The sequence below is a fragment of the Cricetulus griseus genome, chromosome 2 (genome assembly GCF_003668045.3).
Source record: "Cricetulus griseus strain 17A/GY chromosome 2, alternate assembly CriGri-PICRH-1.0, whole genome shotgun sequence".
Taxonomy (NCBI): Eukaryota; Metazoa; Chordata; class Mammalia; order Rodentia; family Cricetidae; genus Cricetulus; species Cricetulus griseus.
Genome location: NC_048595.1, coordinates 99,303,953 through 99,316,249, shown reverse-complemented (window position 1 = coordinate 99,316,249; position 12,297 = coordinate 99,303,953). Strand labels below are relative to the sequence as shown.

The 12,297-nt window shown below is 43.2% G+C and overlaps 1 protein-coding gene across 10 annotated transcripts in view; it reads right to left on the bottom strand.

Moving 5' to 3' along the window:
• Positions 1-12,297, bottom strand: part of Rnf38 (ring finger protein 38) — a 70,967-nt gene that overhangs the window by 40,672 nt on the left and 17,998 nt on the right. For 2 of the 10 annotated variants that reach the window (XM_035439898.1, XM_035439896.1), the window contains exon 1: positions 2,146-2,454. The exons of 3 other annotated variants lie outside the window; for them this stretch is intronic. Coding sequence is in view for 3 of the 7 variants with exons in the window: in XM_035439900.1 (XP_035295791.1) it covers positions 1,985-2,332 (348 nt within the window). In the remaining 4 variants the exon portion in view is untranslated. Of the gene's footprint in view, positions 1-1,838; positions 2,457-12,297 lie in introns of those variants that run through there. 5 more of the 10 variants (XM_035439899.1, XM_027403204.2, XM_035439900.1 and 2 more) reach the window with 4 other exon arrangements.

Here is a 12,297-nt window from a genome sequence, read left to right as displayed (position 1 = left end):
ATGAGACTGTGTATGTCACCCCTGTACTTCATCTATATTAATTTCTCTTTAATTTACTACACAGAATCCACTTATTTTCTTTAAACAATGTCATAATAGGAATTCAATATCTACTGATAGATGGAATAGGACCAGAACTATATGATGCAAATGAACACTTACAATGCTTGTGTTCCCTATAGAGAAAATGAAAGCAAGCTAGGAATAAAGCAAACTACAAGTCAAAACTATACTCATAAATGCACTTAATTGGAAAACCAGCAGAATATTTGTAAGGAGCCCTAGACATCATGCAACAATCAAAACAAATCAAGAAATATCTTCCTAGTAAAAAAGATTACAAAACAGTGCTGCCAAACCAAAGGCAGCACAAAACATCTTGACCAATGGCCTTTCTACAACACTCAAGTATTTAACCATTTTTGAGATTTTTACTTTGAGGATTTCTCATACACATTCCCTTCTGAACCTAAGCAAAAACATAAGCACAGATAACCTGGCAATGTTCACTCAAGTTAATGAGAAGCCCTATCCAATGCTAAGAGAAAGGGAGAGACAATAGATCTATATTCTCCTCCATTATGATGCCTGCAAACTTCCTTAAGCACTGCATTGTTTCAATCTTCTCCAATGAAGTCTTTGTACCTACTCAGATTTTCTTACATTTGCCAACTTAGTTTAGAATAGGGCACGGTGGATGGCTCAGCAGGTAAAGATGCTTGCTGTCAAGTCCACACCTATCAACTTTCCCAAACCCACGAGGCAGAAGCACAGAACTAAGTTAAGTTGTCTACATTCAATTATTTTTTAAAGTATTTTTAAAACATCAAGATGGGCATAAATCATAAACTTTAACAAGTGTAAAAACACAAACTACCTTTTAAGACACCACTGGTGGGAGGAAAAAAAATCAGTATTTAACTAAAATTCTTTCATAGCCTACAGAGGACATGAAGCCCAAAAGACCTGTTAGGGGCAGAACCTAATAGCAGCCTCTAAGTCCTCCAGTTCTTGTAGGAGTAATTCATACAGAAAATCACAAGAATCAACTTAAAGTAGATGCCTAAAAAAATAGGCTTAGGACTAGCAGATTTTCAAAAGGAAAAATACATTATACTATTATTACATTTATAAACCAGAAGGTACACTACAACAAATGGGCAATTCAGTGAGAATAATTACCACTCAAAGTTGTCATCTTTTAAGTGGTCCACATTTCTGCACCAGATCTGACACGTTTTGACCTCTGTTTCTTTCCTAAGTTGGATTTATCCACTAGTCAGTGTTTCCCAAAATGAACAAACTTACTTTATTCCGACTAAGATTCAAATGTGATTGATTTTTTTTTCTTTCTTTTCAAGATAGGGTCTCTGTAGACCAGGCTGACTTTGAACTCACGGAGATCAACCTGCCTCTGCCTTCTCGAGTGCTGGGATTAGAGGAGTGCACCACCACCGCCCGGTTGTGATTGGAATTCTTAAAAATCTAGTTACAAAGCTGTTTGTTATTGAAACTGTGTTAAGTGTTACTACAACACTATGCGAAAACAGGCAGAACCGCAGGCTTAAAAATTCTAATAAAGTATTATTGTGTGAGCGCCGAAATACATGTCAATGTTCATTCACCGCTTATAAAAAATAAATCGCATTTCATACGTTAACTATATTTAAGTATTCAACTCTATGTGTGGTAGAATTAGCGTGTTCAACTTTACTGAATAGCACACACCATTTCTGCAACACAAAAAGCGCTGTCCACGCCAGAGCATACAGAAAAATAACTTAGTTCTCTTTGGTCTGCCTTCAATAACCCGAAAAACTCCAGTTTCAAAAACCAACCTCTCTCATTCTTCAGCCTTGAAAGGAAAAACTTCCATCCACTGAGAACAAAAACGGAGCCCGTCCAGAAACCCACGGAGACAGAAGGCCGCGAGAGGGGACCCCTCCGACCGGGTTCTGAGTTCTCCTACGTGACATCATTTCACCTGCGTCTCGGCCAGGCAGGGGCGGGCCGGCTCCCCGCCGCATCGGGGACAAAGACCGCCGGGCTGCCGGGAAACGACCGCCAAGCGCCGCCTGCCGACTCCCAACCTCCCGCGACCAGTACGGCCCTCGCGCGGAAGCCAACGGCCGCCGGGGCCAGTACCTGCGAAGGGAGGCTCCGCCCTGCGGAGCTGCTCCCGCCGCTCCGGGCCGGGCCGCCTTCTCCTATTGTGACCGCTCCTCCCGCCAGCGGCCAGCTCGCCAGGGCCGCCGTCCCCGGGCCTCCTCGCCCCCGGAACCTGAGTTCCGACTGAGGCGCTGTCACGGCGCTTCCTTCCTCCTGGCACCATCACACGGGCCTCGCCAGGAAACCACGGCTCCACGCCCAGCCCTGAAGGAGCCGGCTAGCGCCTCGGAAGACCCATCCTTTCCGCCCAGCGTCCCAACCGCCCCGGCCTCCGGAGGCCCGCCCGCCCGCCGCACGAGGGGGGCCCCGCCCCGCCCCACTGCACCCCGCCTCAGCGCTCGCGGACCCGCACTGGCCGCGCCAGCGCAATAGGTTGCGCTGCGCGCGCAGGCGATACCCAGGAGCGTAAGGGCCGCCCACCTTTGGATCACAAACGCCCGCCCCTCCCCTCGCCCGCACAAACCTAGCCAGCCAAGAGCAGGACCGCCAGGGAGCTCCGCCTCTTGCCCCGCGCCGAGCCCCCTTTGTTTCCACCCGCGGGGGCGGGGCTGCGCGTCCAGGCGGCTCCGGCCAGTTCCGGCAACAGAGCCGGTGCGCAGCGCCACTGCGCAGCCCCGCCCAGCTCACTCGCTCGGCCAGGACTAGCAGCGAAGGTAGGGAAGTGGGGCAGCGCCTTCCAGAGCAGGCAGTACCTAACGCTCCAGCCAAAGAACTCTGCAGTGGAGCAGTAAACCTCACAATATAATATGGATTTACATGACCAAAGAAGTAGGAATTTTTACTGATATAGAACAACAGAACAATCAGGCTTGTAATCTAACTTGTCCGACCCCTCAGGACGAATCTGAGATTCTCTGACTTTGTTGGTATTTCCTAAGCTCGAATGCTGAAGCCGGCTGGCTCATGATTGAATTCAAGTCCCAATAGAGAAGACAAACCCTATAACGGCGCAATAAACACAAGGAAAAAGATCGCAGAATGCCATTGTAAATTATGGAAGCGGTGGACTTTTTAAGCAAATTAGACGAGTCTTCAAAAGTTCATGTTTTAAAAGGTGATGTGAAACTACAAAACAATGAGCAGAAAACCCAGACCCAACAGGACGTGGTGGGCTCACACACTGGGGAAGCTGAGAAAAGACTTGTGAGAGGTTGAGGTCCGCCTCGTCTACTGTGTTGAAATCCGGTCTAAAAACCTAGAGTGGGGGAAGGAGGAGAGGAAAGAGGACAGAGAAAGGAAAGCAATCAAACCCAGACTCCACTTCTTTAGACTGCTTAAACCTTTCTCCATCGAGTCTCAGTGACTTCAGGTAATACAAACAAAACTAAAATGTTTCAGCATCTTTTTTGGACCTTATTCATTCTGCTGGTTAATAACACGATATAGTAATTGTGTACATTTGTCACCAGTATCAGACTGAACACCAGTGCTCTATTGTGACCCTAACTCCAAGGCCCACAATTTCAGGTGCTTAGCAACTACTGAATCAAAGTTCTAGCAATCATTCTAACACAAAGAAGCTGGAATGAAATAGCAGGCCCCCGTGAAGTTTCCCCAGTTTGGACACAACACTGAAACTTGTAAGTCCCAAACAAGCCTTTGGGTGCATACAGTGGATGCACCTTCTCTAAATCCTTCCCTGCCTACACACACACACACACACACACACACACACACACACACACAACACACACACACACACACAGAGAGAGAGAGAGAGAGAGAGAAGAGAGAGAGAGAGAGAGAGAGCCCAAACAAGCCTTTGGGTGCATACAGTGGATGCACCTTCTCTGAATCCTTCCCTCCCTACACACACACACACACACACACACACACACACACACCACACACACACACACACACACACACCACACACACACCGCCCTGAGCGGGGGGGCGGGGGGGGGGAGGAGTGGTGGTGGTCAGTTCTCCCTTCCTCCCTTCTTATCCCCCCAACCTTTGAGACAGGTTCTCACCATGTAGTCCTTGCTGTCCTAGAACTCACACTTAGACCAGGCTGGCCTCAAAATCAGATCTGCCTGCTTCTGGAGGATTAAAGTCAATTAGAGGCATTCCGTACTACACAAAGCTTCTAAATGTTTTCTTAGCCCCCATATCCAATACTGATAAAAGCACAGTAAGCGGCATGCTTTTGATAAGGGACATCTGACACTTAATGTGGCTGAAACTATATCTGAGTAGTTGTTAACAGTAGTCCAGCCAAAGCTTTGCTTGCTGTCTTTCCACAATGGCAGGAAGACCCGTTGGAGAGCTGCTTTAAACAAAAAACAAAACTTTCTGTAATGGGGATTTTCTACAACTGCACAGCCCAGAAAGTATCAGCTTCTGGCATGGCACTAGGAATGTATGTAACTAGTACATGCAGCACCTGAAAGAAAAGTTGCTGTGGCAAGAACTTTGAGAATTCTGACACCAAGGCCATCCTTTTAACAACTGGTTTTCGTGACAGGTGGAAATTGTGAATGGCAACAAAACTTCTAAAGTATACAAGGCATTTAAGTTCTTACTTAAAAACTTTATCAATTAATAAAAAAAATGTAGTCAGCACCATGCCTGCACGATGTCATGCTCCCTGCCATGGTAATAATGGACTGAAAAAAAATTATCAAATCACTGCCTATCAAACAGGAAAGTACTTCAAATGTGTCTGGTAGTTACTTTTGACATCAGCCCAGGTGCCCCACATTCTAATGCAAAGGAGTAACAGCAGTCATTAAAAACCTTGGTTAGGGGGAACCATAAAAGATTTTACACTCCACAACCAAGTGAGAAAATTCACACCACTCCAATTCTGAGTCTAGTCTCATTTTCTCAAGGGTTTACTCTAACAATTCTTTTTATGCCATCATTTTTTCTTTCTGTATTGGGACATTACTAACATACTAACACACCATTAGTTTTCTCCACCTTTAAGTTTTTAACTATAGCTAATGGTTTGGTATTGATCTGTTACATTATTTAAAAACTCTTTTATCTTGCATTCCTAACACACACACACCTGTAAAATTTGTTTTTCATATTAATTTGTTTTACTACATACTAAGGATTATCAAGATAATCGTTATCTCAAGTAATAAGAAAAAGAAGGCTATGAGGCTTCAGGCTGTATTTCCTATCTGTTTAAACACTTCTATGATAAAATAATGCAATGCTTATTAAATGCCTATTTCCCTCATTGAACTGTAAACTCTTTGAAGGCAGTTCATATTTCTGCTTGTCTATCACAGATGACCATGTTGGAGGTATACTGGAAGGCAAAAAAGGTTCAAAGATGAAAAAGAATGTCATTTCCTATTTTAAGGCATTAAAAAGCTGATTAAGAAATGCAGCTGGGTGGTGGTGGCACATTCCCTTGATCTTACCAATTTGGAGCAGAGGCAGGTGGATCTCTATAAGTTCGAGACCAGCCTGGTCTACAAGAGCTAGTTCCAACACAGCCTCCAAACCTACACAGAAAAACCCTGTCTTGGGAAGAAAAGAGAAGAAAAATGCACATGAAGAATCACTTGTCTTGGCCTCAGCAGCCTTGTTCCAGTAACTCGCCAAAGGGAAAGAGGAGGGGCACTTGCTATGTTCTCTAGGCCTTTTGGGAGTTGCTCCTTCGGCCACAAACATGTGAATCTGCAAAAAGGGTGATATTGTAGCCATCAGTGGGAGGGCCACTGTTCAAAAGGAATGCCCCATAAGTGTTACCATGGCAAAACCAGAGGGGTCTACAATGTCACCCAGCATGATGTGGGCATCATTGTAAACAAGTTAAGGACAAGATTCTTGCCAAGAGAATTAATGTGATGACTGAGTACATCAAGCATTCTAAGAACAGAGACAGCTTCCTCAAACAGGTGAAGGAAAACAATCAGAAGAAAAAAGAAGTCAAAGAGAAGGCACCTGGGTTCAGCTGAAGCGTCAGCCTGTGCCACCCAGAGAGGCACACTTTGTGAGGACTAACAGGAAAGAGCCTGAACTGCTGGAGCCCATTCCATATGAAGTCATGACCTAATGTATAAAAAGAAATAAAGAACCTGGACTGTAAAGTGTTTTTTCTTAAGTTGAAGTGTGGTGTATCCTCCCTGAAAAAAAAAAATGTTAAGCAATTTTTAATTGTGCTGGTACCAAATTTATCCTGCTAAACGAAACAGCTTGGTGTGCAGAAAATACACTCTTGATTAGGAAAAAATAAAAATGGAAGGAGGGAGTGAGAGAGGAAGAAGAGGGAGGGAGGGAGGGGGAGGGAGGGAGGGAGGGAGGGAGGGAAGGATTTCCTGGGGGCTGGAGAGACGGCTCAGCGGTTAAGAGCATCTGCTGTTCTCCCAGAGATCCTGAGTTCAATTCTCACCGACCACATGGTGGCTTACAACCACGTATAATGATTACAATAAAAAGAAATGTCAACACACCTTACGTGGATAACTCCTATAAATGGGCTGGTGGTGGATTTCTGTCTACAGTGGGTGACCTTCTGAAGTTTGGGGATGCAATGTTGTATGGTTACCAAGTAGGGCTGTTTAAGAATTCAAATGAAAAAATCTCTCGCCAGGGTATCTCAAGCCAGAAACGGTATTGATGACTTGGACCCCAGTCCCTAACACCGAAATGTCCTGGGATAAAGAGGGCAAATAGGCAATGGCATGGGGTGTTGTAGAAAAGAAGCAAACGTACAGTTCCTGCAGGAAGCAGCAGCACTATGCCTCACACACTGGAGGTGCAATGGGTGCCAGCAGTGTCCTGCTGGTCCTTCCTGAAGAACTGGACCCAGAGGCCATAAATAACAAGGTTACCCCACGAGGAATAATCATCTCTATCATATGCAACATGCAGTCTGTTGGCCTCAATAGCACTGCTTTCAAGATGGCCCTTCTGTGAGCCTGGCTTTTCCTCCTGTGGGCTGGCACTGCAGTGCTGAACAACCTACACAAAGAACCACTGTCTGAGCATGGCTGTAAACTGTAGTAATCTTGTAGCAACCTGGACATTTCACATCCATGAAGTAAGAATTTGGGCTCTGAACCAGCAGTTTCTTCTTAGGTTTTTTTCTTTTCCTCCTCCAAGGAAGGATGTAATAGGTCTCTAGCCAGAGGCATGGTGACGGCTCTGCCAACACCGGTGATCCAGCTCTCACAACCATCTATAATAAGATCTGGTGCCCTCTTTTGGCCTCCAAGCATACATGCAGAGCATTGTATACATAACAAATAAATAAATAAATAAATAAATAAATAAATAAATAGATCTTCTTTTAAAAATTAAGGAAAAAGGGAAAAGAGGTGGGGAAAAAAAACCCAACAACAACAAGATACTTCAAAACTTCTCATAAACTCTCCTCCCTAAAAGTGTTTTTCTACTGAAATCAGAACAGGAACAGCCTAGCCCATCTACAAGTAGGCCAAGACTGCATCCACTACAAATAATCCACAAATGCAGTTTCACAAGAAATACAGACCCCTGTCCACAGCACCAATTTCCAATTACAGCAGCTAAGAACCAGAAGGGGGCAGCAAAGGCCCATCCAAACCCAAGCCCACTGAAAGTCTCCCTTAGCAGCAGTTACCTACTGGGCTTTGGGGCAGTTGAGTGGTTAAGTGGCTGTTCCCACTGTGCAAGTAAGAGACTACAGTGGTAGGACTACAGACTGTGGCATAATGGAGGAAAAACATGCCAGCGAGATGAGAAGGGGTGAAAGAAAACCTAGGCTGAAAAGTCATCAACCAAGGAATTCCAAACATGCCCAGGACCAACAGACTCAGAACAGGATGTCTGAGATGGACATGAGACGCAGGGAGCCAAGAGCACAGGCATGCATGGTGCAGCATACTCCTCTCTAGGACAGGATATGTAGGCAGGAATGGACCCTGAAGCAATAAGGTTTCCTCTAGTGTCTGCCTGTACTTTTAAAAATAGAAATCCATTTGTGAGTGTCTGTGCAAAGTTGACTGTATGCAAGAACACAGCAGTCCCATGCCACAGCACACATGCTGCAGTGAGAGGATGACCTCAGGTGTTGTGATAGGGTCTCTTGTTTTTGCTACTGCTTAGGCAAAGATAGCTGGCCCAAGAGCTTCTAGGGGTTCTCCTATCTCCTTTTATTTCTTCATTGCAGCACTGGGATTACAAATATATGCTATCATGTCCAGCTTTACGTGGGTTCAGGGAATTCAAAGTCAGGTCCACATGCTTGGGCACTGATCCATCTCCCCAGCCCTTTTATACCTTTTAAAACAGAGCTGTTACATAACAAAGAGCATCTTGGGTATAACTGTAATTATAACTCTCACTATATATTACTCTATAAACCTAATCTTAGGAGTATCCTCCTATCATAACAGCATAGCTTTGCCCAGTTCACTGTACAGTCAGACACAAGAAAAAGCTAAGCACAGATCTGTTATCCTTTCCAACAAATCCTATACTTTTATTGTTAGGGATGGTCTTTTAATCACGAAAATTCTTGTAAAATGTAGTTTGGCATATATTTGAAAATATATCCGTAAGAGCAAATTTGTAGCTGTGGAGTTGCTTGTGCAAAGAATGTGCTTTACTTTTTTTCTAGATATAATCTAAATTGCTCCTAAAAGATTGCCATTTTTTCTCCTGCAACCAAGAGTAAATGCAAATAGTTTAGAGTCTATTCTGACGTAGAAAACAGCAGTGTTTATTTAAGGGTACTGTCTTGGAAAGAAAGGATAACTCCAGGGACAGCAGCAAGCCAAGCACTAGAGCAGGGAAAGATAAGCCCTGAGGCTGAACTTAGGCCAGTTTACTTTGAGAACAGCGACACTTCATAGTCAAATTATAAGTTTTCTTTGTTATAATGCCCATCTGTTAAATCCCGAAGGCTTTACTATGGTTTATATGGACTGTAGTAACCTAGGAAATGGACCCATACTTAAGCTAAAAGGACTCATGGGACCAACACAAATAGCAGTCTGCTGTAAAAGCTAGTGACCAAAAGACGCCTGGATTAAAAGACCTGCTGAAAAGACAATCCTTAGGACACAAACAGGGTTCCAGAAATATCTGGGGAGGAGAGAGAGATAAAACTAGCCAGCTGCAGCCAACAGAAGCAACAAGAAATTAAGGAGAAGTGTAATCAAAGCCAGTGAAATAGGAAGTAAAATTAATTTACTTACAAAAATGCTTTAAAAAATTAAGCCAGGCGTTGGTGGTTTACCCCTTTAATCCCAGCACTCAGGAGGCAGAGGCAGGTGGATCTCTGTGAGTTCGAGGCCACCCTGGTCTCCAGAGGGAGTGCCAGGATAGACTCCAAAGCTACACAGAGAAACCTGTCTCGAAAAACCAAAAATAAAATAAAATAAGGACCAGAACAGCACAGGTAAGTTCCTTCATTTCAGGGATGACCAGGAGAAAAAGGCAATCACTGGAAAGGAATATATGGACATGAGAGCCTTAGAAGACTTTGAGTGAAAGGCATACTACATCATCTTGGCTGACTGGACCACATGAACACCTTGTTACTGCACTGTGTTTGAGAAGAAAATAAGGTTTCTCTAGGGAATCCTAGTGCACTTCATGTATCTGCATAATCACAACTAGTCCAACTGCCACACACTGCTCTGGAGACTCCTAGTATCGTGTATGTATGAAATGTTACCCACTTAATGAACTGGCAGTAGTTAGTTACTGCTACGGATACATCTTCGGACATTTGTGATACACGAGACATCTTCACAAAGCCAGCAGCTTCCTGTCTATGCCACTTTCTACAGACCTTTCCAGGCTCCAGCTCAGGAAATATGTGCCCTGAGCAGAATTCTAATCAGCACAAATCAAAACCTTAAAAAAAAAGTGCTTAAAATAGTGTAACTTTTTATGGGGTAAATAAAAAATTTAAAAATCTGCTCCCCTGTTCTGGCTAGTATTCTTTTTTCTTTTTCTTTTTTTTTTTTTTTTTTTTTTTTTTTTTTGGTGGTGATGGTTGTTTAACAATGGAGTTTTCTTTTTATGAAAAATTAAAAGTATTCTGGCTAGGTCTATGAAAACTTGACACAAGCTAGCATCATTTTGGAAGAGGGAACCTCCACTGAGAAAATGCACCACCAGATCTACCTCTGGGTAAACCTATGGTGTATTTCCCTTGCTTGATGAGAATGATGTGGAAGGGCCCATCTCCCTGTGTGCAGTAAAACCCCTGGGCTGCTGGTCTTGGGTACTATTAAAAAAGCAGGCTGAGCAAGCCATGAGGAGCAAGCTAGTATGCAGTTCCTGCTTAGTTCCTGTCTTGAGTTCCTGCTCTGACTTAGATGGTAAGATAAACCCCCTTTCCTCCTCAAATTGTTTTTGTTCATAGTATTTTAACAGCATTATCCTTGCTTTCTTGTTCCAACAGTGTCTTATAAATAGAATAATAAATATATCACATGACAAATAACAGTTTGAAGGCCAACAAAATATCAATAATAATCTCAAGATATATCATACTTCCAATTACCTCAGCTTTTTTTTAAACAATAAAACAAGGAAAGAGTCCATGTAAAAGACACACCTAATGCCAAATATCAAACACACCTAATGCCAAATATCAAATAAATTCCAGGTAGACCAGTAAAGATGATGCAAAATTAACAGAACATTAAGAAAATACAGGTAGGGCTGTCAAGATGGCTCAGAGGATAAAGCTGCCAATCTGCAAGCTGAGTTTGCATCTAAGGATCCATAAGGTAAAGGAGAGAACTGACTCCTGACAATTGTCCTCTAATCTCTACATGTATACCAGAGCACACACATGCCTCTACACACAAAATAATCAGCTTGATAAGATTTAGAATCACTTAGGAGATTAGCCTCTGGGCATACCTGTGGGCAATTATCTTGATTAGGTTAATGCAGGTGGAGAGCCCACTGTGGGTGGCACCATTCCCGGGGCTGAAATCCTGAACTGTATACAAATTTAAAAAATCAGTTGAGCAGGTACATTCATCCCTCTTTGTTTCTTGACTACGGGTACAACATGACCAGCTGTCTCATGTTCCTGCAGCTGTGACTTCACCACCACGGTAGGCTACACCTCCAACTGTGAGACAAAATAAATCCGTCCTCCCTTAAATTGTTTTTGTCAATGTATGCTATCGAAGTGACAGAAAAAAAGAAAAAAAGAAAAAAACAGAAAAGCACTCAGCATCATTCATTACTGTGGCAATACAATAAAACTATAATGAGATGTTACTTCACAATCACTAGAATTACAAGAACTTAAAACACATTCTAAACATGTCAGGGAAAAATCATGAACCCTCATACACTATTGATGGAAATGTATATGCTATGGCCCTTTGGAAACTGTTACTGAAAATGTTAAACAAAAATATATCATGTGACTAAAAAGCAAAAAATGCAAAAGTTCAGAAGATCATTATTCATAATATCTACAAAATAGAAACAATCCTAACGTCTACCAACTGATAAGCAGATAAACAAATGTGTTATATCCCTTCAATCACCCATTAAACCATATAAAGTATTAATTTATGCTACAGTATAAACCTTGAAATGATCATACAAGTGAGAGAATCCAGACACAAAAGGTTGCATACTATATAAAAATCCATGTACTACTGAGAGAAGGCTTGAGCACAGCTAGTATTTGCCTAGTATGCACAAAACCCTGGGTTCCAGCCACAAAACTCTGGAAAACAGAACATCTCCCTACAAAGAGCCACCAAGATATTGATGCCCAAGTCCTGTGCTGTATACAAAAGATAAATGGTTGTTAGGAACTGAGGAGATAAATGGCAGGTGACTGCTACTGGGCACAGGTTTGGGGCTTTTGGTGGGGGGATGGAGGGATGGGTTTTGAGGATGTTCTAAAATTAAATAGTAAAGATAGTTACTAAAAAGCAGGCCAGTGAGATGATTCAATGGTAAAGGACTTGCCACCAGGTCTGACAACCTGAGTTTGATACTTGTGCCCACATGGTAAAAGGAGAGAACTGACTCAAGTTGTCCTCTGACCTCAATGAGCGAATTCACACTCATACGAGCTTGCATGTGCACATAAATACACACACACACACACACACACACACACACACACAAAGTGGTGCATGCCTTTAATCCCAGCACTCGGGAGGCAGAGGTAGGTGAATCTCTGTG